Genomic DNA, 25,080 nt, shown 5'->3' with positions numbered 1-25,080 from the left:
TTCTGGGCTGGCCGGGGTAGAAACATACACCCTTCTCCCTCCCAATAAAGAAGGAGTTGGGTAGGTGGGCAGTGATGTTATTACACTGGCGCAGCTTCACCAGGACCTTCCACCCACCCGTCCAGATACCATCGTTATCTCTGCTTCTGGTGAGGTCAGAGACGAGGTCGCAATGCCTCCGGAGCCACACCACAATGTCCTGCGGGGGAACAGACTCATTCCAGAAGATGACATTAACCGTAACCGTATCTGGCTTAGAGATGGGAATAAAGCTGAACTTACTCCAGCCCTCAGCGTCTCTGAACTTGGGGAAATTGGCCCAGAATCTGTCCAGATCAGACATGAGCTTAAAGCTGACATCATAGCCCTGCCTGTCTGGTAGATTAATTACCGCCCAGATGTTAACTGGCGCAAACCCCATCTGGTGGCACAGGAGCTCCCTGACCACAAACCTCCTGTCCGGCAGATCTTCCTTGGCACCTCTGTGCCTGAAACGCACGACGTTCCTCCGTTTAAACGCCTGGCCGGTATAATTAGCGCCAGAGGTAAAGGACGGAGCACCACGGCTCCAGGCATTACTGGGGGGAACTTGCGGGGTCACATTGGGCTGACTGACAGGGTGAGGGTCTGCTGCAGGGGGACCTTGTGTGCTTGGAATCAAAGGAGGAAAATCACAGACATTATCATGCACATTGTTATCATCAACATCAATGTCATTATCAGACTGCGCCATGTCCACCACAGATTCTGTGCTCCCTCCAGCCCCCGACCCCACAGATACAGTATGATTATCCCCAGCATGAGAGTCCTGCTGGGCACCACCAGAAACTAATGACACATGTCCACTGTCCGGCTGCTGTGCTGGGCATCCTGGGACTTGTGGTACCACCGTTGTACCCTGCACTCCATGCTCCTGCTTGGGACCTGCCGCAGGCTGTTGCGGCTCCTGGTGCAGTCCCTTTTGGAACAAGAAGCTTGCGGGTTGCAGCACTGGCCGCACCGGCTTCTGGGGCCCACCTGGGACAATGTCTGACTGCGAATCAGCAGAGTACGGCAGATTGAACATAAACGGTTTCTGGTTCCTGTAAGTCTCTGCCAGGGGCCCCATCCTCTCAAACACACAGTCTATGTCCTTCACCACATTTGCCAGCTCTATCCCCATTGAGTTCAGCTTCCGGTCATACACAGTGTGATCCCCGGGATCCTCAGCCTTTATTTTATATGCACAGTCTATTGATACCTGTATTAGCTGCTTCTGCTGCTGTAACACACGCAACCTCTCCACCAGTCCTGGGATGTCCTCTGCAATCTGTGGCCCAGGTGCACATGGAGTCTCCTGGGATCCTGCCTTCAGCGAGGTCTCTGGCTGCTTGGACTTAGATGTCTCCTTGGGTTTTACCACCGCTGGTTTCGTGGCTCCAGGCTCCACAGCACTATTACTGCTGCCACCTGACTGCGACCTCGTGCGTCCAGAGCCCGCCATGCTGGTCACCACGTGCTTCTGCTGCAGGTTCTCCTGGAGGGTCTGTCTCTCCAGAGATGTCCTCCTCTGCCGGCTTGGAGTGAGCTGCACACCTGAGGCTGGTGATGGGATCTGCCTCACCTCCTGGCCAACAAGCTGCTTTCCTCCATTCAGCTTCCCAGCAGTAGATTCCTTCTGGATCTTTCCTAATTGCACTTCACTCTGCTTGCCTTGGCTGGCCGACTGCTTTACTGCGACCTTCTTACATACGACCACGGCTTTTCCTTCTTCCTTTACTTTACTCACTTTCAAAACTCCATCTTTCTTGTTGCTGCTGTTACTTCCATTCGGAGCTTTCTTCTCCTCAGAAGTCACTTTGGGATTTGCATCCACATTAGAAAGAGCTTGGGAGTTTCCTCCCAGTGTAGGCCTGGAAGCCTGGGCCTTGCTTGGAGAGCTTACCCGCCCAGGGAGGCCCCTCCCCGGGCTTGCTCCAGACATCAGGAGAACCACTGACACACGTCCTCACAGCTAGGAGGCAGTATTATAGTAGTTATATTCTTGTACATAGGGGGCAGTATTATAGTAGTTATATTCTTGTACATAGGAGCAGTATTATAGTAGTTATATTCTTGTACATAGGAGGCAGTATTATAGTAGTTATATTCTTGTACATAGGAGCAGTATTATAGTAGTTATATTCTTGTACATAGGGGCAGTATTATAGTAGTTATATTCTTGTACATGGGAGCAGTATTATAGTAGTTTTATTCTTGTACATAGGGGGCAGTATTATAGTAGTTATATTCTTGTACATAGGGGGCAGTATTATAGTAGTTATATTCTTGTACATAGGGGGCAGTATAATAGTGGTTATATTCTTGTACATAGGAGCAGTATTATAGTAGTTATATTATTGCACATAGGGGCAGTATTATAGTAGTTATATTCTTGTACATAGGGGGCAGTATTATAGTAGTTATATTCTTGTACATAGGGGCAGTATTATAGTAGTTATATTCTTGTACATAGGGGGCAGTATTATAGTAGTTATTGTCTTGTACATAGGAGGCAGTATTATAGTAGTTATATTCTTGTACATAGGAGCAGTATTATAGTAGTTATATTCTTGTACATAGGGGCAGTATTATAGTAGTTATATTCTTGTACATGGGAGCAGTATTATAGTAGTTTTATTCTTGTACATAGGGGGCAGTATTATAGTAGTTATATTCTTGTACATAGGGGGCAGTATTATAGTAGTTATATTCTTGTACATAGGGGGCAGTATAATAGTGGTTATATTCTTGTACATAGGAGCAGTATTATAGTAGTTATATTCTTGCACATAGGGGCAGTATTATAGTAGTTATATTCTTGTACATAGGGGGCAGTATTATAGTAGTTATATTCTTGTACATGGGAGCAGTATTATAGTAGTTATATTCTTGTACATAGGAGCAGTATTATAGTAGTTATATTCTTGCATATAGGGGCAGTATTATAGTAGTTATATTCTTGTACATAGGGGCAGTATTATAGTAGTTATATTCTTGTACATAGGAGCAGTATTATAGTAGTTATATTCTTGTACATAGGAGCAGTATTATAGTAGTTATATTCTGGCACATAGGGGCAGTATTATAGTAGTTATATTCTTGTACATAGGAGCAGTATTATAGTAGTTATATTATTGTACATAGGAGCAGTATTATAGTAGTTATATTCTTGTACATAGGGGCAGTATTATAGTAGTTATATTATTGTACATAGGAGCAGTATTATAGTAGTTATATTCTTGTACATAGGAGGCAGTATTATAGTAGTTATATTATTGTACATAGGAGCAGTATTATAGTAGTTATATTCTTGTACATAGGGGCAGTATTATAGTAGTTCTATTCTTGTACATAGGAGCAGTATTATAGTAGTTATATTCTTGTACATAGGAGCAGTATTATAGTAGTTATATTCTTGTACATAGGAGCAGTATTATAGCAGTTATATTCTTGTACATAGGGGGCAGTATTATAGCAGTTATATTCTTGTACATAGGGGCAGTATTATAGTAGTTATATTCTTGTACATAGGGGGCAGTATTATAGTAGTTATATTCTTGTACATAGGGGGCAGTATTATAGTAGTTATATTCTTGTGCATAGGAGCAGTATTATAGTAGTTATATTCTTGTACATAGGAGCAGTATTATAGTAGTTATATTCTTGTACATAGGAGCAGTATTATAGTAGTTATATTCTTGTACATAGGGGCAGTATTATAGTAGTTATATTCTTGTACATAGGAGCAGTATTATAGTAGTTATATTCTTGTACATAGGAGCAGTATTATAGTAGTTATATTCTTGTACATATGGGCAGTATTATAGTAGTTATATTCTTGTACATAGGGGGCAGTATTATAGTAGTTATATTCTTGTACATAGGAGCAGTATTATAGTAGTTATATTCTTGTACATAGGGGCAGTATTATAGTAGTTATATTCTTGTACATAGGGGGCAGTATTATAGTAGTTATATTCTTGTACATAGGAGCAGTATTATAGTAGTTATATTCTTGTACATAGGAGCAGTATTATAGTAGTTATATTCTTGTACATAGGAGCAGTATTATAGTAGTTATATTCTTGTACATAGGAGCAGTATTATAGTAGTTATATTCTTGTACATGGGAGCAGTATTATAGTAGTTATATTCTTGTACATAGGAGCAGTATTATAGTAGTTATATTCTTGTACATAGGAGCAGTATTATAGTAGTTATATTCTTGTACATAGGAGCAGTATTATATTAGTTATATTCTTGTACATATTGGGCAGTATTATATTAGTTATATTCTTGCACATAGGGAGCAGTATTATAGTAGTCATATTCTTGTACATAGGGGCAGTATTATAGTAGTTATATTCTTGCACATAGGGGGCAGTATTATAGTAGTTATATTCTTGTACATAGGAGCAGTATTATAGTAGTTATATTCTTGTACATAGGAGCAGTATTATAGTAGTTATATTCTTGTACATAGGAGCAGTATTATAGTAGTTATATTCTTGTACATAGGGGCAGTATTATAGTAGTTATATTCTTGTACATAGGAGCAGTATTATAGTAGTTATATTCTTGTACATAGGAGCAGTATTATAGGAGTTATATTCTTGTACATAGGAGCAGTATTATAGTAGTTATATTCTTGCACATAGGGAGCAGTATTATAGTAGTCATATTCTTGTACATAGGGGCAGTATTATAGTAGTTATATTCTTGCACATAGGGGGCAGTATTATAGTAGTTATATTCTTGTACATAGGAGCAGTATTATAGTAGTTATATTCTTGTACATAGGGGCAGTATTATAGTAGTTATATTCTTGTACATAGGAGCAGTATTATAGTAGTTATATTCTTGTACATATGGTCAGTATTATAGTAGTTATATTCTTGTACATAGGAGCAGTATTATAGTAGTTATATTCTTGTACATAGGGAGCAGTATTATAGTAGTTATATTCTTGTACATAGGGGGCAGTATTATAGTAGTTATATTCTTGTACATAGGAGGCAGTATTATAGTAGTTATATTCTTGTACATAGGGGCAGTATTATAGTAGTTCTATTCTTGTACATAGGAGCAGTATTATAGTAGTTATATTCTTGTACATAGGGGGCAGTATTATAGTAGTTATATTCTTGTACATAGGGGCAGTATTATAGTAGTTATATTCTTGTACATAGGGGGCAGTATTATAGTAGTTATATTCTTGTACATAGGAGCAGTATTATAGTAGTTATATTCTTGTACATAGGAGCAGTATTATAGTAGTTATATTCTTGTACATAGGAGCAGTATTATAGCAGTTATATTCTTGTACATAGGGGGCAGTATTATAGCAGTTATATTCTTGTACATAGGGGCAGTATTATAGTAGTTATATTCTTGTACATAGGGGGCAGTATTATAGTAGTTATATTCTTGTACATAGGAGCAGTATTATAGTAGCTATATTCCTGCACATAGGGGGCAGTATTATAGTAGTTATATTCTTGTACATAGGGGGCAGTATTATAGTAGTTATATTCTTGTACATAGGGGACAGTATTATAGTAGTTATATTCTTGTACATAGGAGCAGTATTATAGTAGTTATATTACTGTACATAGGAGCAGTATTATAGTATATTCTTGTACATAGGAGCAGTATTATAGTAGTTATATTCTTGTACATAGGAGCAGTATTATAGTAGTTATATTCTTGTACATAGGGGGCAGTATTATAGTAGTTATATTCTTGTACATAGGGGCAGTATTATAGTAGTTATATTCTTGTACATAGGAGCAGTATTATAGTAGTTATATTCTTGTACATAGGAGCAGTATTATAGTATATTCTTGTACATAGGAGCAGTATTATAGTAGTTATATTCTTGTACATATGGGCAGTATTATAGTAGTTATATTCTTGTACATAGGGGGCAGTATTATAGTAGTTATATTCTTGTACATAGGAGCAGTATTATAGGAGTTATATTCTTGTACATAGGGGCAGTATTATAGTAGTTATATTCTTGTACATAGGAGCAGTATTATAGTATATTCTTGTAAATAGGAGCAGTATTATAGTAGTTATATTCTTGTACATATGGGCAGTATTATAGTAGTTATATTCTTGTACATAGGAGCAGTATTATAGTAGTTATATTCTTGTACATAGGGGGCAGTATTATAGTAGTTATATTCTTGTACATAGGGGCAGTATTATAGTAGTTATATTCTTGTACATAGGGAGCAGTATTATAGTAGTTATATTCTTGTACATAGGGGGCAGTATTATAGTAGTTATATTCTTGTACATAGGGGGCAGTATTATAGTAGTTATATTCTTGTACATAGGGGCAGTATTATAGTAGTTCTATTCTTGTACATAGGAGCAGTATTATAGTAGTTATATTCTTGTACATAGGGGGCAGTATTATAGTAGTTATATTCTTGTACATAGGAGCAGTATTATAGTAGTTATATTCTTGTACATAGGAGCAGTATTATAGTAGTTATATTCTTGTACATAGGGAGCAGTATTATAGTAGTTATATTCTTGTACATAGGGGCAGTATTATAGTAGTTATATTCTTGTACATATGAGGCAGTATTATAGTAGTTATATTCTTGTACATAGGGAGCAGTATTATAGTAGTTATATTCTTGTACATAGGGGGCAGTATTATAGTAGTTATATTCCTGTACATAGGAGCAGTATTATAGTAGTTATATTCTTGTACATAGGGGCAGTATTATAGTAGTTATATTCTTGTACATAGGGGGTAGTATTATAGTAGTTATATTCTTGTACATAGGGGGCAGTATTATAGTAGTTATATTCTTGTACATAGGAGCAGTATTATAGTAGTTATATTCTTGTACATAGGGGCAGTATTATAGTAGTTATATTCTTGTACATAGGAGCAGTATTATAGTAGTTATATTCTTGTACATAGGAGCAGTATTATAGTAGTTATATTCTTGTACATAGGGGCAGTATTATAGTAGTTATATTCTTGTACATAGGGGGTAGTATTATAGTAGTTATATTCTTGTACATAGGGGGTAGTATTATAGTAGTTATATTCTTGTACATAGGGGGCAGTATTATAGTAGTTATATTCTTGTACATAGGAGCAGTATTATAGTAGTTATATTCTTGTACATAGGAGCAGTATTATAGTAGTTATATTCTTGTACATAGGGGCAGTATTATAGTAGTTATATTCTTGTACATAGGAGCAGTATTATAGTAGTTATATTCTTGTACATAGGGGGCAGTATTATAGTAGTTATATTCTTGTACATAGGAGCAGTATTATAGTAGTTATATTCTTGTACATAGGAGCAGTATTATAGTAGTTATATTCTTGTACATAGGGGCAGTATTATAGTAGTTATATTCTTGTACATAGGGAGCAGTATTATAGTAGTTATATTACTGTACATAGGAGCAGTATTATAGTAGTTATATTCTTGTACATAGGGGGCAGTATTATAGTAGTTATATTCTTGTACATAGGGGCAGTATTATAGTAGTTATATTCTTGTACATAGGGGGCAGTATTATAGTAGTTATATTCTTGTACATAGGAGCAGTATTATAGTAGTTATATTCTTGTACATAGGAGCAGTATTATAGTAGTTATATTCTTGTACATAGGGGCAGTATTATAGTAGTTATATTCTTGTACATAGGAGCAGTATTATAGTATATTCTTGTAAATAGGAGCAGTATTATAGTAGTTATATTCTTGTACATATGGGCAGTATTATAGTAGTTATATTCTTGTACATAGGAGCAGTATTATAGTAGTTATATTCTTGTACATAGGGGGCAGTATTATAGTAGTTATATTCTTGTACATAGGGGCAGTATTATAGTAGTTATATTCTTGTACATAGGGAGCAGTATTATAGTAGTTATATTCTTGTACATAGGGGGCAGTATTATAGTAGTTATATTCTTGTACATAGGGGGCAGTATTATAGTAGTTATATTCTTGTACATAGGGGCAGTATTATAGTAGTTCTATTCTTGTACATAGGAGCAGTATTATAGTAGTTATATTCTTGTACATAGGGGGCAGTATTATAGTAGTTATATTCTTGTACATAGGAGCAGTATTATAGTAGTTATATTCTTGTACATAGGAGCAGTATTATAGTAGTTATATTCTTGTACATAGGGAGCAGTATTATAGTAGTTATATTCTTGTACATAGGGGCAGTATTATAGTAGTTATATTCTTGTACATATGAGGCAGTATTATAGTAGTTATATTCTTGTACATAGGGAGCAGTATTATAGTAGTTATATTCTTGTACATAGGGGGCAGTATTATAGTAGTTATATTCCTGTACATAGGAGCAGTATTATAGTAGTTATATTCTTGTACATAGGGGCAGTATTATAGTAGTTATATTCTTGTACATAGGGGGTAGTATTATAGTAGTTATATTCTTGTACATAGGGGGCAGTATTATAGTAGTTATATTCTTGTACATAGGAGCAGTATTATAGTAGTTATATTCTTGTACATAGGGGCAGTATTATAGTAGTTATATTCTTGTACATAGGAGCAGTATTATAGTAGTTATATTCTTGTACATAGGAGCAGTATTATAGTAGTTATATTCTTGTACATAGGGGCAGTATTATAGTAGTTATATTCTTGTACATAGGGGGTAGTATTATAGTAGTTATATTCTTGTACATAGGGGGTAGTATTATAGTAGTTATATTCTTGTACATAGGGGGCAGTATTATAGTAGTTATATTCTTGTACATAGGAGCAGTATTATAGTAGTTATATTCTTGTACATAGGAGCAGTATTATAGTAGTTATATTCTTGTACATAGGGGCAGTATTATAGTAGTTATATTCTTGTACATAGGAGCAGTATTATAGTAGTTATATTCTTGTACATAGGGGGCAGTATTATAGTAGTTATATTCTTGTACATAGGAGCAGTATTATAGTAGTTATATTCTTGTACATAGGAGCAGTATTATAGTAGTTATATTCTTGTACATAGGGGCAGTATTATAGTAGTTATATTCTTGTACATAGGGAGCAGTATTATAGTAGTTATATTACTGTACATAGGAGCAGTATTATAGTAGTTATATTCTTGTACATAGGGGGCAGTATTATAGTAGTTATATTCTTGTACATAGGGGCAGTATTATAGTAGTTATATTCTTGTACATAGGGGGCAGTATTATAGTAGTTATATTCTTGTACATAGGAGCAGTATTATAGTAGTTATATTCTTGTACATAGGAGCAGTATTATAGTAGTTATATTCTTGTACATAGGAGCAGTATTATAGCAGTTATATTCTTGTACATAGGGGGCAGTATTATAGCAGTTATATTCTTGTACATAGGGGCAGTATTATAGTAGTTATATTCTTGTACATAGGGGGCAGTATTATAGTAGTTATATTCTTGTACATAGGAGCAGTATTATAGTAGCTATATTCCTGCACATAGGGGGCAGTATTATAGTAGTTATATTCTTGTACATAGGGGGCAGTATTATAGTAGTTATATTCTTGTACATAGGGGACAGTATTATAGTAGTTATATTCTTGTACATAGGAGCAGTATTATAGTAGTTATATTACTGTACATAGGAGCAGTATTATAGTATATTCTTGTACATAGGAGCAGTATTATAGTAGTTATATTCTTGTACATAGGAGCAGTATTATAGTAGTTATATTCTTGTACATAGGGGGCAGTATTATAGTAGTTATATTCTTGTACATAGGGGCAGTATTATAGTAGTTATATTCTTGTACATAGGAGCAGTATTATAGTAGTTATATTCTTGTACATAGGAGCAGTATTATAGTATATTCTTGTACATAGGAGCAGTATTATAGTAGTTATATTCTTGTACATATGGGCAGTATTATAGTAGTTATATTCTTGTACATAGGGGGCAGTATTATAGTAGTTATATTCTTGTACATAGGAGCAGTATTATAGGAGTTATATTCTTGTACATAGGGGCAGTATTATAGTAGTTATATTCTTGTACATAGGAGCAGTATTATAGTATATTCTTGTACATAGGAGCAGTATTATAGTAGTTATATTCTTGTACATATGGGCAGTATTATAGTAGTTATATTCTTGTACATAGGAGCAGTATTATAGTAGTTATATTCTTGTACATAGGGGGCAGTATTATAGTAGTTATATTCTTGTACATAGGGGCAGTATTATAGTAGTTATATTCTTGTACATAGGGAGCAGTATTATAGTAGTTATATTCTTGTACATAGGGGGCAGTATTATAGTAGTTATATTCTTGTACATAGGGGGCAGTATTATAGTAGTTATATTCTTGTACATAGGGGCAGTATTATAGTAGTTCTATTCTTGTACATAGGAGCAGTATTATAGTAGTTATATTCTTGTACATAGGGGGCAGTATTATAGTAGTTATATTCTTGTACATAGGAGCAGTATTATAGTAGTTATATTCTTGTACATAGGAGCAGTATTATAGTAGTTATATTCTTGTACATAGGGAGCAGTATTATAGTAGTTATATTCTTGTACATAGGGGCAGTATTATAGTAGTTATATTCTTGTACATATGAGGCAGTATTATAGTAGTTATATTCTTGTACATAGGGAGCAGTATTATAGTAGTTATATTCTTGTACATAGGGGGCAGTATTATAGTAGTTATATTCCTGTACATAGGAGCAGTATTATAGTAGTTATATTCTTGTACATAGGGGCAGTATTATAGTAGTTGTATTCTTGTACATAGGGGGTAGTATTATAGTAGTTATATTCTTGTACATAGGGGGCAGTATTATAGTAGTTATATTCTTGTACATAGGAGCAGTATTATAGTAGTTATATTCTTGTACATAGGGGCAGTATTATAGTAGTTATATTCTTGTACATAGGAGCAGTATTATAGTAGTTATATTCTTGTACATAGGAGCAGTATTATAGTAGTTATATTCTTGTACATAGGGGCAGTATTATAGTAGTTATATTCTTGTACATAGGGGGTAGTATTATAGTAGTTATATTCTTGTACATAGGGGGTAGTATTATAGTAGTTATATTCTTGTACATAGGGGGCAGTATTATAGTAGTTATATTCTTGTACATAGGAGCAGTATTATAGTAGTTATATTCTTGTACATAGGAGCAGTATTATAGTAGTTATATTCTTGTACATAGGGGCAGTATTATAGTAGTTATATTCTTGTACATAGGAGCAGTATTATAGTAGTTATATTCTTGTACATAGGGCGCAGTATTATAGTAGTTATATTCTTGTACATAGGAGCAGTATTATAGTAGTTATATTCTTGTACATAGGAGCAGTATTATAGTAGTTATATTCTTGTACATAGGGACAGTATTATAGTAGTTATATTCTTGTACATAGGGGGCAGTATTATAGTAGTTATATTCTTGTACATAGGGGGCAGTATTATAGTAGTTATATTCCTGTACATAGGAGCAGTATTATAGTATATTCTTGTACATAGGTAGCAGGAAAAAACTGAATATATTCCTATCACATTTGTAGAAATAGGGAAAGATGAATACATAATCCGTCTCACTCACCTTCAGAGCGATGTATACATGTGTGCTGATTGTCACTCAGAAAGAAGCCATCTTTACAGCGACATTCATAGCTCCCCATGGTGTTGACGCACGTCTGCTGACAGCCCCCATTGTTTGAGCTGCACTCGTCCACATCTAGTAGAATGTAGAGAGAAGCATCAGTGTACGGTGCCGGCTGTGTGCAGACCCCTAATATTCCAGCTGCTGACAGCAGAGGGTACGCTGATTTTTATGATAGCATTCATCTGTACGTTGTGGCCATTCACCATCCCCTCATTACATGGAATATGATGGACTCCCGGCTGCCAGGACCCTCCATTCACCCTCAGCATAATATACCAGGTCCATTTACAAGACCTCTACTTGCTGTCAGTGAATGAAAACAATATACACTGCTCAAAACAATAAAGGGACCCCTGAAATCCCCCCTCCTAGATCTGAATGAATGAAATCTTCTCATTGAATACTTTGTTCTGTAGAAAGCTGAATGTGCTGAGAACAAAATCACCCAAAAATCATCAATGGAAATCACATTTATTAACCAGTGGAGGCCTGGATTTGGAGTCACCCCCATAGCATCAATGTCTTCATCTTGCAGGAACTGCTGACACACTCCAGCCACATGAGGTCTGGCATTGTCCTGTATTAGGAGGAACCCAGGGCCAACCGCACCAGCATATGGTCTCACAAGGGGTCTGAGGATCTCATCTCGGTACCTAATGGCAGTCAGGCTACCTCTGGAGAGCACATGGAGGGCTGTGCGGCCCTCCAAAGAAATGCCACAGAACACCAGGATTGGCAAAGTGGCCCCTGGCGCCCTGTGCTCTTCACAGATGAAAGCAGGTTCACACTGAGCACATGTGACAGACGTGACCGAGTCTGGAGACGCCGTGGAGAGCGATCTGCTACCTGCAACATCCTTCAGCATGACCGGTTTGGCAGTGGGTCAGTAATGGTGTGGGGTGGCATTTCTTTGGAGGGCCGCACAGCCCTCCATGTGCTCGCCAGAGGTAGCCTGACTGCCATTAGGTACCGAGATGAGATCCTCAGACCCCTTGTGAGACCATATGCTGGTGCGGTTGGCCCTGGGTTCCTCCTAATGCAGGACAATGCCAGACCTCATGTGGCTGGAGTGTGTCAGTAGTTCCTGCAAGATGAAGGCATTGAAGCTATGGGGGTGACTCCAAATCCAGCCCCCCATGTGCTCGCCAGAGGTAGCCTGATTGCCATTAGGTACCGAGATGAGATCCTCAGACCCCTTGTGAGACCATATGCTGGTGCGGTTGGCCCTGGGTTCCTCCTAATGCAGGACAATGCCAGACCTCATGTGGCTGGAGTGTGTCAGCAGTTCCTGCAAGATGAAGGCATTGAAGCTATGGGGGTGACTCCAAATCCAGGCCTCCATTGGTTAATAAATGTGATTTCCATTGATGATTTTTGTGTGATTTTGTTCTCAGCACATTCAGCTTTCTACAGAACAAAGTATTCAATGAGAAGATTTCATTCATTCAGATCTAGGATGGGGGATTTCAGGGGTTCCTGTATTTTTTTGAGCAGTGTATTGGTTTTCTCAGTTGTTGCTGTGCGTCATTATCATATCACTTTCCTCCTATAGATTCCAATAAAATATTTTTTCAGGAATTAGGCAAGGGTTAGGCACAGGGTACAAAATCTACAGCAAGCCCCATTTATTTAAAGAATGACAGATTGTTACTGCAGTTTCATTCAATGCAAAGCAATATGTGAAATCAGTGGTTTTATCTGCACAAAAATCTGCGGCAACACATGATGGTTTCTTCATAGTTTTTGGTGAAGATTTTCAAGCTAAACTGAGTAATATTTAAAGGGGTTGTCCAGGACCTTTACATTGTTGGCCTATTCTTAGGATGGGTGGTCAATATCTGATCATTTGGGGGGCAACACCTAGCAGTCAGAAGTGCTCATTGTGCACCTGGACAGCACAGCTCCACAACTGTACAGTGGCCGTGACCGGGTACTGCACATCTGCCCACTATTCAAACCAGTAGCATAAGATATTGATGACCAGGCCCAGACGACGCCGTTAATCTACAGTTGTGCTCAAAAGTTTACATACCCCGGCAGAATTTTTCCTTTCTTGGTCTTGTTTCAGAGAATAGGAATGATAACAAAAACCTTTTTCTCCGCTCATGGTTATTGGTTGGGTGAAGCCATTTATTGTCAAACTACTGTGTTTTCTCTTTTTAAATCTTAATGACAACAAAAAACATCCAAATGACCCTGATCAGAAGTTCACATACCCCAGTTCTTAATACCGTGTATTGCCCCCTCTAACATCAATGACAGCCTGAAGTCTTTTGTGGTAGTTGTGGATGAGGTTATTTTCTCGATGGTAAAGCTGCCCATTCTTCATGGTAAAAAGCCTCCAGCTCCTGCAAATTCCTGGGCTGTCCAGCATGAACTGCGCGCTTGAGATCTCCCCAGAGTGGCTCAATGATATTGAGGTCAGGAGACTGAGATGGCCGCTCCAAAACCTTCACTTTGTTCTGCTGGAGCCAATGACAGGTCGACTTGGCCTTGTGTTTTGGATCGTTGTCATATTGGAACGTCCAAGTACGTCCCATGCGCAGCTTCCGGCTGATGAGTGCAAATTTGCCTCCAGTATTTGGGGATAATGTGCTGCGTTCATCTTTCCTTCAACTTTTACCAAGTTTCCTGTGCCTTTGTAGCTCACACATCCCCAAAATATCAGTGATCCACCTCCATGCTTTACTGTAGGAATGGTGTTCCTTTCATCATAGGCCTTCTTGACCTCTCTCCAAATGTAATGTTTATGGTTGTGGCCAAAAAGTTCAATTTTGGTCTCATCACTCCAAATTACCTTGTTCCAGAAGTTTTGAGGCTTGTCTCTGTGCTGTTTGGCGTATTGTAGGCGAGATACTTTGTGACATTTGCACAGTAATGGCTTTCTTCTGGCGACTCAACCATGCAGCCCATTTTTCTTCAAGTGCCTCCTTATTGTGCATCTTGAAACAGCCACACCGCTAGTTTTCAGAGAGTCCTGAATTTCAGTTGATGTTATTTGTGGGTTTTTCTTTGCATCCTGAACATTTTTCCTGGCAGTTGTGGCCGAAATTTTTGTTGGTCTACCTGACTGTGGTTTGATTTTTACAGAGCCCCAGATTTTCCATTTGTTAATCACAGTGTGAACGCTGCTGACTGGCATTATCAATTCCTTGGATATCTTTTTGTATCCCTTTCCTGTGTTATACAGTTCAACTACCTTTTCCCGTAGATCCGTTGACAAATCTTTTGCTTTCTCCATGACTCACAATCCAGAAACGTCAGTGGCTGGATGAAAGATGCAAGAGTCAGTCTGGATCCCAGAAACTCACTCAGCTTTTATGCACACACACTGATTACAAGCAAACAGGTCACAGGTGAGGATGTTACCTTTAGTAGCCATTCAAACCCATTTGTGTCAAATTCTGTGCACGTTATCAGGCCAATATCACCAGGGTATGTGAACTGTTGATCAGGGTCATTTGGATGTTTTTGGTGGTCATTAAGATTTAACAAGAGAAAACTCAGTAGTTTGAAAATAAATGGCTTCACCCAACCAATAACCAGGAGTGGAGGAAAAGTTTTTTTGTTTTCATTCATATTCTCTGAAACAAGACCAAGAAAGGAAAAATTCTGCCAGGGTGTGTAAACTTTTCAGCACAACTGTATGTGCATGCAAATTGGTCTAGTGGGTTTATATATGTAATGATTCAAGAGGTTGTCCTATAAAGGACATTTATCTTCTCTCCACAGTACAGATGATAAATCTATGATTTTGGGGGATCTACTTACTGAGATCCCCCCTGATCCTGAGAATGGCCCAAAATACTTGGTTTAAATATATCGGTAGTGAGAAGGTAATGTGGAGGTCCGACTGCTGGGACTGTCACCGATCACTGTGAATGCAGTAGTACCGAGCATGTGTTACCACTGATCCATTCTGTATAGTGGTGGCCGCACATGCTCAGTATTGTTAGGCTATGTGCGAACGATCAGTGTTTTCTTGCAGAAATTTCTGCAGTGTTTCTACAAGGTTCTGCACCTCTAGGCAGCAAAAACTCTGCGAAAATTATGCTTCTTTTTTTGACTTTACATGCGTTTTATGTGCATTTTTGCCTGCGGATTTGCCATGGGTTTTACCAGTGCATTGTATAGGAAAAAGGCAGGCAAATCCGCACCAAGAGTGGACATGCTGCTTATTTTTCCACACAATAAATCCTGATCATGTGCACAGATATTACAAAATCCCATAGAAAATGCTGGGATAAGGTTTGCAATGCGTTTTTGGAATCCCAACCCGCTCAGATTTGCCGCATAAAAAACGCACCATGTGCACATAGCCTGATACATTGGGACTGACTTGCAAAAACTATATTTAAAAAACATTTGTTTTACTCTTTTTTCCACATTTATTATGAGGCCTAAGTCACAATCAAGGGTGCAAAAATTCCGCCACAATTCGGCTTAACTTAGTGACTGTAGTAAGCCGATTAGTAGATCGTGTAACTTGGACTACACAGTAAAAAGAAGCGCCACATTTAGCAAACAACCAGAACTATGAAACACTAGGTAACCTTAAAACGCGGCAGATATAACGTTTACCCCATCTAAAAATTAGGCTCTTTTCACGTGTCCGTCTATAACAAATCCAGCAGAAGAAAAGAAAAACTGGATGCAAAGATAAACTCGAAGTTGCGGTTCTTAGATTAAGTTCCCACGAGAAAAACTTTTTAGTGAATTTTGATGCTGCAGATTTTCTGCACCCATTAAGTAAAATAAGTTACTTGCAATTTTTTTTTAAGTATGCAGCATTAAAAACTCACCAAAAAATTAATTGAGGGAACGTAGAGTTCAACAGATTATTCAAGCCGATCCATTTAGGCCACACGTTCACACTTTCAGTATTTGGTCAGTATTTTACATCAGTATTTAGAAGCCAAAACCAGGTGAGGACTGAATGAAAACAAGAACCTTGAAATGAACGGGTCGTGTAACTGAAAGCCCCAAACGGGTCATAAAAAAGGAAATATAGAATTATATAGAAATGATAGAAAAGATTTTTGCTGTTTTGCTATGGGACACATTGAAGCAGACCCTCAGCTAGTGAGCAGGACCCAAGTCGGTCTCTGGGATGGAGTATGGATGTTCCACTAGTTTTAGCAAAGTCTGTTGCGATGGACTTTATAAGGTTGCGTTCACATGGTGCTATTTTGTTGCAGATTTTTTTTTTTTTTGCAGAAAAAAAAAGGTCTCAAGACCCAGAAAACCACAGATCCCTGTGATGGCACTCTGGGAAATCCCAATCACACAGGCGTAAATCTACAAAGTCTTACCCAGGCAGTTATGCCCATCGTGCTCCAACTGAAAGCCGTCGTAGCAAGTGCAACGGTAGTTACCAGGAATGTTCGTACACTCGTGGACGCAGTCTCCATTGTACTCGTTATCGCATTCATCAATGTCTGTAGGATAAAAGAACACAAGTGATTATGATGGATGCTCAGCTCCCCCCAGAAAAGGCCTTCACAGCTCAGTGACACAAGTGAAAACGCTCGCCGGCCCTTTAAGAGCCGGATTGTCTTGCAAATCAAGTGTTTTTGTTGCTCTTCTCTGGCAGCTGAAGTGGCTGCGGAGTGAGCATCCTACCAAGTGACAGCGCGGCTGATTGATGAGGCGACCCAGCGCTGCCCGCCAGGGTTAAACCCACAAGTGTCCTTCTGCACCGCATCCTATTGAGCCTCCTACAGGATCCTTTACATGTTTATTGTGTATTAGGTGCATATGATTAAAGAAACGTCAGAAAAAAGTTGTGCTCAAAAGTTTACATACCCCGGCAGAATTTTTCCTTTATTGGCCTTGTTTCAGAGAATATGAATGATAACAAAAAAACTTTTTCTCCACTCCTGGTTATTGGTTGGGTGAAGCCATTTATTGTCAAACTACTGTGTTTTCTCTTTTTAAATCTTAATGACAACCAAAAACATCCAAATGACCCTGATCAGAAGTTCACATACCCCAGTTCTTAATACCGTGTATTGCCCCCTCTAACATCAATGACCGCTTGAAGTCTTTTGTGGTAGCTGTGGATGAGGTTCTTTATTTTCTCAGATGGCAAAAAGCCTCCAGTTCCTGTAAATTCCCGGGCTGTCTAGCATGAACTGCGCGCTTGAGATCTCCCCAGAGTGGCTCAATGATATTGAGGTCAGGAGACTGAGATGGCCACTCCAGAACCTTCACTTTGTTCTGCTGTAGCCAATGACAGGTCGACTTGGCCTTGTGTTTTGGATCGTTGTCATGTTGGAACGTCCAAGTACATCCCATGTGCAGCTTCCGGGCTGATGAGCGCAAATTTGCTGATAATGTGCTGCATTCATCTTTCCTTCAACTTTCACCAAGTTTCCTGTGCCTTTGTAGCTCACACATCCCCAAAACATCAGTGATCCACCTCCATGCTTTACTGTAGGAATGGTGTTCCTTTCATCATAGGCCTTGTTGGCCTCTCTCCAAATGTAACGTTTATGGTTGTGGCCAAAAAGTTCAATTTTGGTCTCATCACTCCAAATTACCTTTTCCAGAAGTTTTGAGGCTTGTCTCTGTGCTGTTTGGCGTATTGTTGGCAAGATACTTTGTGGCGTTTGCGCAGCAATGGCTTTCTTCTGGTGACTCGACCATGCAGCCCATTTTTCTTCAAGTGCCTCCTTATTGTGCATCTTGAAACAGCCACACCGCTAGTTTTCAGAGTCTTGAATTTCAGCTGATGTTATTTGTGGGTTTTTCTTTACATCCCGAACAATTTTCCTGGCTGTTGTGGCCGAAATTTTTGTTGGTCTACCTGACCGTGGTTTGGTTTTTACAGAGCCCCTGATTTTCCATTCGTTAATCACAGTGTGAACGCTGCTGACTGGCATTATCAATTCCTTGGATATCTTTTTGTATCCCTTTCCTGTGTTATACAGTTCAACTACCTTTTCCCGTAGATCTGTTGACAATTCTTTTGCTTTCTCCATGACTCACAATCCAGAAACGTCAGTAGCTGGATGAAAGATGCAAGAGTCCGTCTGGATCCCAGAAACTCACTCAGCTTTTATGCACACACACTGATTACAAACAAACAGGTCACAGGTGAGGATGTTACCTTTAGTAGCCATTCAAACCCATTTGTGTCAAATTCTGTGCACGTTATCAGGCCAAAATCACCAGAAGAAGTGAACTTTTGATCAGGGTCATTTGGATGTTTTTGGTGGTCATTAAGATTTAAGAAGAGAAAACACAGTAGTTTGACAATAAATGGCTTCACCTAACCAATAACCATGAGTGGAGAGAAAGTTTTTTGTTATCATTCATATTCTCTGAAACAAGGACAAGAAAGGAAAAATTCTGCCGGGGTATGTAAACTTTTGAGCACAACTGTATATACAAGACTGATCATAAAATACATTTCTATAAAAAAAAAGGAGAAAATGCAAAAAAAAATGCGAGCACAGAAATGTGATGTCATACAGTGACTGCACGAACTGAGTCCATGCCATATCCAGCCGACAGCGTCTGTGTTACACAGCCACCATCTGTGGCAATAGCAGCAGCTGGAGTCCCTCTGATCGCTGCTGTTTAACAATTTAGAAGCCACTGTCAATCAGTGATGGTAGCATTACAATGGCGAGGGCCATAGATGTGCCTTCCGAAGGTCCCCGTCACTGCAATGTTGGAGATTGTCATTTGCACTATATGGCGCAATACTTTATTATTACAGTATATAGAACAGATGATTTGCAAGATCAAATCTCCTAGGAGGATTAAAAATTTAAGCAAGAAAAAAAAATTATAAATACATAAATTAAAAAAAAATATATCACTAATCCTGCTTTTCCCAGTGTAAAAATATTACATAAAAAAATTAATTATTCAGTATCTCTGTGTCTGTAAAAGTCTGATCTATCAAAATATAATTAACCCGTTCCGTAAACGCCGCGTAGAAAACAAAATCGATTTCCGTGAAATAAAAAGCGATCAAATCATCGTATGGAAACTCAAATGGTGTGTTATAAAATCGAGCGCTCGCCCAGCAAAAAAAAAAGCGCTCGTCAAGCAAACCAAAAACTTCTGACTTTTTTTTAGCCGCTAAATAAAAAAAAATAATAATAATACAAGTTTTCTATCGCCGTAATCGTACTGACCTGATGACTCATATTACCGCACCCTGACCACTGTAAAAACAACAGCTTCCCCAATCCCCATCGACCTCCAAAGAAAAAAAAAAGACAAAATTGGATTATTTTTTTTCACCATTTCGCTGCATGGTATATTAGGGTCCGTGCCCACGATGCGTTTTTCAAGCGTTTTTGCAGCATAAACGCTTGGTAATCCTTCTCCCATGGTCCCCAATGTAAATCTGCAATTTCAATGCCCATGCTGCAGAATTTTCCGCAGCGTTTTTGATGTGCGGAAAATTTCGCAGCATGTCCATTATTTGTGCGTTTTGCACATGCGGAATTGCCTTCTCAATGCATTAGAAAATGCAAGGCAATTCCGCATGTGCAAAACGCGCGAAAAACGCGTGTCAAATTCCGCACGCGTTTTTCCGGGCAAGGACATGCAGAAATGAAGCGGAAATTTTCCGCTTCATTTCTGCATCGTGGGCACATAGCCTTATACAGGAAAATGAATGGTGTCACTCAAAATTATAACCTAGTGGAAAAGCAAGGCCGATGTCAATGGGAAAATGAATTGTTGTGGCCCTTGGAAGAAGGCGGGTGAAATAAAGGAGCAATAAGTAAAAATCGCTCAATCACAAAGGGGTTATTATATATATTTTTTGTTGTGCAACTAAAAAAAACGTGTTTGGCAGCAGTGGCTGTCGCGTCACGTGCTGAAAGGAAACAGGACTGAAGCAATGAGACGTTTGCAATCTTCGGGTTGTGTGGAGCCCGGGCCTTATCCTAAGGGAGCTTTCACATTGCGTTTAGCGACACGTTCGCTGGTCCCGTTGGGGCATTGGCCGAACCCCCCACAAAACGGGATCCGGATGGATACGCGCCGACGGTGCCAGCAGAGCGAACGTGCGCCCTGACATGCATCATTTTCAGGACTGTACGCCTACAGGAGGCGGACGCTCAGAGCCCCCACCTTCACACGCTGTGCCTTCCCCTTTAAATCCTGCTTTGCACAGGCACTTGTATGACGTTGGCGTGTCCTGGCATATGGCGTCGATGTGGCAGTCGTCTGTACCCAGGGCACACTCATCAACACCTGTAGAGAGAGGAATGAAGGGGGTAACAGCCATTATTCCACTCCCCACCCCTCCAATATATAATATTAGATGCAAAGACGCCAACATATGCCGATATATATATATATATTCATTGTGAGAAGACGGTCAGTTATATAATCCCTGAGGACGTCATTTCGACTGCGCAAAAATCCCCTGGAAGGAAGAACCAGCAGGATCCAGGAACCATCCTGACGCCGGCACGGCAGGCGGCCATCATGGTTCTCGCCACCACAGAGCCGGTGCTGGCGGGTCGCAGCCGCGTCTGTGCACAGCGAGGAGAGATCTCGGCTTATTGCTGCCAGTCGTCACGTTGTCACGGTTAAGGTAATGGCTGCCAAACGTTGCGATGTGACCTCGCGGTGTGAATATGGCCTTATAGGCTGTACATTCGGTCACCAGATTTGTGAGAACATGCAGATAAAGTAGCGACAAAGTGGGAGACGGCAACAGTCGCCAATAGCAACCAACACATTTTATTTCCTTACGGTTGATGAAAGCAGAGATTTCACTGGATGCGGGGGCAGGGCCCCCAGGGATGCACAGTAACTGTGGAGACTATATTCAGAAAATTAATTTACATTTATTGTGTCTTTTTAATTGATCATTAAAAAATGTCGCCATTTTGTCAATATATAAAAGGTTTAAGGGCTTGTCGCCCATAGCAACCAATCAGCTTTCAGCTTTCATTTTTACAGCTCCAAACGTGATTACAAAAGCAGTGATGTAATTGGTTGCCAAAACCTAGGAGTATATAGAAGCAGTGATGTGATTGGTTGTGTGTTTTAAAGCTAGGTATATAAAAGCAGTGATGTGATTGGTAGTTATGGACAGTATTCCTTTCTGTTACTGAGGCCCAATCTCCAAGAATCCAATCAGAACCCACTATAAATAAGAGCTGAAATCTGATTGGCTGCCTCCTCAGACCGCTCTTCCATATTTTTTCTTGGTGTTTGTTTTCATGAATCGACTGACAGCAAACATGGCGGCTACGTCCCCTGAGGAGGTGAGTGACGCCGGTCTGCCGCTCACATCAATGAGCTAGCACTCTCTCACCTCAGCTTGGTCTCCTGTCCATCGCTCATTATCATGGCCGCCCTCCTCCCTGGGAGGTGACGCTCGGCCGCTGCTTTCTGTCAGTATTTGGGGCATTTCTGCTTATTAGGAGCAATAATGAGATATTTCAAAGCAATTCTCCAACTCGGCCTATAAATCCAGGAGCGCCATCATGTCCACAACTAAAGACGCGGAGATGTGACCTAAACCCAGAACTATGGGTAGAGTCATATATTATGTAAAACCACACCCACAATGTGTAAAGCCACACCCACAAGGTGTAAAGCCACGCCCATACTGTAAAGCCTCACCCACAATGTGTACAGCCACACCCACAATGTGTAAAGCCACACCCACAAGGTGTAAAGCCACACCCACAAGGTGTAAAACCACGCCCATACTGTAAAGCCTCACCCACAATGTGTACAGCCACACCCACAATGTGTAAAGACACACCCACAATGTGTAAAGCCACACCCGCACTGTAAAGCCACACCCGCACTGTAAAGCCACGCCCACACTGTGTAAAGCCACGCCCACACTGTGTAAAGCCACACCCACAATGTGTAAAGACACACCAGCAATGTGTAAAGACACACCAGCAATGTGTAAAGACACACCCGCACTGTAAAGCCACACCCACAATGTGTAAAGCCACACCCACACTAAAGCACACCCACAATGTAAAGTCACACCCCCAATATGTACAGCCACACCCACACTGCAAAGCCACACCCACACTAAAGCACACCCAGAATGTAAAGCCACACCCCCAATGTGTACAGCCACACTCACACTGCAAAGCCACACCCACACTGTAAAGCGACACCCACACTAAAGCACACCTACACTGTAAAGCCACACTCACACACAGAACCCAGTAGGGTGCATGGATGGACTTCTCCACAAGAGGCCCTCACACATTCACACACCTCCACCCTACCACCTCAGACCACCAGAGGGAGCCCGTTAGGAACATATATATATGGAGGGTGGAGGCAGGCAGTGCAGTGAGTTGTGAGTTTTAGAGTGTGCTGGCACTTAGACCAGTGAAGACGCAGCACGCTGGCTGCTATGCTTAGGCGAGAAAAGGCCTACAGCACAAGCCGAGTAGTGAGGGCCCTGAGTGTGGCCGACGGCAAAGAGGAAAGGAGAGAGGAGCTGAGGGGGCAGAGGAGCGTACCAGGCTCACCCCGAAGTATACACCGGACACCGGGTCCGCGCCTACAGGGTCCCATTATACCCAGTAGGGACCACCGGATACCTGGAGGACTACAAGTCCCAGGTCGACCAACGCTGACTACTGTACCAGGGCTAGGAGTCACGGAGGCCCCAGTGTCCAGGGAGAGTGATCTCCAAGAGAAGGCCCTACCACCAGGTCAGCAGGTGCAAGAGAGAGAGAGAGAGACAGTAATAAAGCCAGGCCTAGCTCCAGGCAGGTCAGAAGCTTAGCAAGTGGAAGCAATGGATCAGGAGGCCCTATACCCGCTCACTGTGGAGAGTCCGGAAGTGCACCCTGCCTACCGAGTACCCTGGACCATACCTGCACCGACACCAGTAAAGGTACCGAAGCGAACCCCCGTGTGAGTGTCTGTCATTTCTCCCTGACCCGTCCTGGCCGTCTCTCACCTGCACCACCATCCATTACCCCACGCAGCCCTGAGGCCTGCTCCACCTGTGGGGAGCCGTTCCATCATAAGCTGCCCTACCATCTGCCTCAGAGGACTGCTCCGCAGCGGCGGCCCCCTTTAGCAGCATTCCACAGGTGGCGTCACGAACACTTTACAAATCCCCTATAAATAATTCCCCTTTTTGTTGACCGCCATGGGCCTCGGACCGGGCCAGCCACCGTGATATCCCCCCCCCACCGGCATCCCTAGGCCCGGCAGCCGAGTAACCCACGGCTCTGGGGGCGCGTCATAAAGCCACACCCACAATGTAAAGAGACACCCACAAATGTAAAGCCACACCCACAATCTGTAATATCACCCCAATGTAAAGCCACACCCACACTGTAAAACCACACCCACAATGTGTAATATCATCCCAATGTAAAGCCACACCCACACTGTAAAGCCACACCCCCAATGTGTACAGCCACACTGCAAAGCCACACCCACACTGTAAAGCCACACCCCCAATGTATACAGCCACACCCACACTGTAAAGCCACACCCATGTTGTAAAGCCACACCCCCAATGTATACAGCCACACCCACACTGCAAAGCCACACCCACGCTGTAAAGCCACACCCACAATGTGTAATATCATCCCAATGTAAAGCCACACCCACACTATAAAACCACACCCACAATGTGTATTGTCACCCCAATGTAAAACCAAACCCCCATGTAAAGCCACACCCCCAATGTAAAGAGACACCCACAAATGTAAAGCCACACTTTGGTGGCTCTCTTTATCGCTTTGCCTCTATTCACACCATGCTTGTGACTTACGCCCGGGACCCCCTGCTCTCACCTGCTCGCTGTATCTATAGGATCTATCAGACTCTGCGATTCTGCTGCATTTTTTGCTGCTTGGCACGGAGTTTCCACAGGTGCAGTACCATGTATGGCCAGCATCACTCTGTGGGCAGCACTGATCCTACCAGCATGCTTTTACAGGATGGCCTTGCTGGGACATGTAGTCCTACAGCCCACATCCTCCGTCACATAGTGATGGCCTGTACCTGTGGCTTCATTTGGGCTCGCTGCCTCCCACCTGAAATACTGAACTGACTACATCCCATGAATGCAGCGTCTGCCGCCGCCAGGGACCTTGACTGGAAAGTTGAACTTGGCAAAAGCCCCTCCATGTAAGAGACGGATTTGTTGGCTGAGGGTCACGTATCAGGTCACGGCGAGCGGGATACTGGGAGCATTGTGAGCATTAATGCCGGAAAGATACCGGTCCTCACGTGGAAACCATAAAAAAAGACCAGGGGGGTTAACAGACAACCACAATCACATCCGTTACTGGCGAACACCCCCACTTGCATCATATTTTACATTCCAGTCACATTTAGAGCTGCATTCATAATTTTGCCATTACATCATATTTCATACTCTTGCTACATTTATAATTCTGCCATTGC

At 40.6% G+C, this 25,080-nt stretch overlaps 1 protein-coding gene across 5 annotated transcripts in view; it reads right to left on the bottom strand.

Annotated features, from left to right (window-relative positions):
- SCUBE2 (signal peptide, CUB domain and EGF like domain containing 2) overlaps positions 1 to 25,080 on the bottom strand; it is a 400,692-nt gene that overhangs the window by 371,422 nt on the left and 4,190 nt on the right. For all 5 annotated transcript variants that reach the window (XM_073659017.1, XM_073659019.1, XM_073659018.1 and 2 more), the window contains exons 2-4: positions 20,788 to 20,910; positions 17,001 to 17,126; positions 11,626 to 11,760 (exon numbers count right to left, since the gene is read on the bottom strand). In XM_073659017.1, the coding sequence (XP_073515118.1) occupies positions 11,626 to 11,760; positions 17,001 to 17,126; positions 20,788 to 20,910 (384 nt within the window). The remainder of the gene's footprint in view (positions 1 to 11,625; positions 11,761 to 17,000; positions 17,127 to 20,787; positions 20,911 to 25,080) is intronic.

This window comes from Phyllobates terribilis, unplaced genomic scaffold, assembly GCF_046119375.1.
Source record: "Phyllobates terribilis strain yellow unplaced genomic scaffold, ASM4611937v1 Scaffold_13__5_contigs__length_258822181, whole genome shotgun sequence".
NCBI lineage: Eukaryota > Metazoa > Chordata > Amphibia > Anura > Dendrobatidae > Phyllobates > Phyllobates terribilis.
This window is presented reverse-complemented; position numbering and strand designations above follow the sequence as displayed.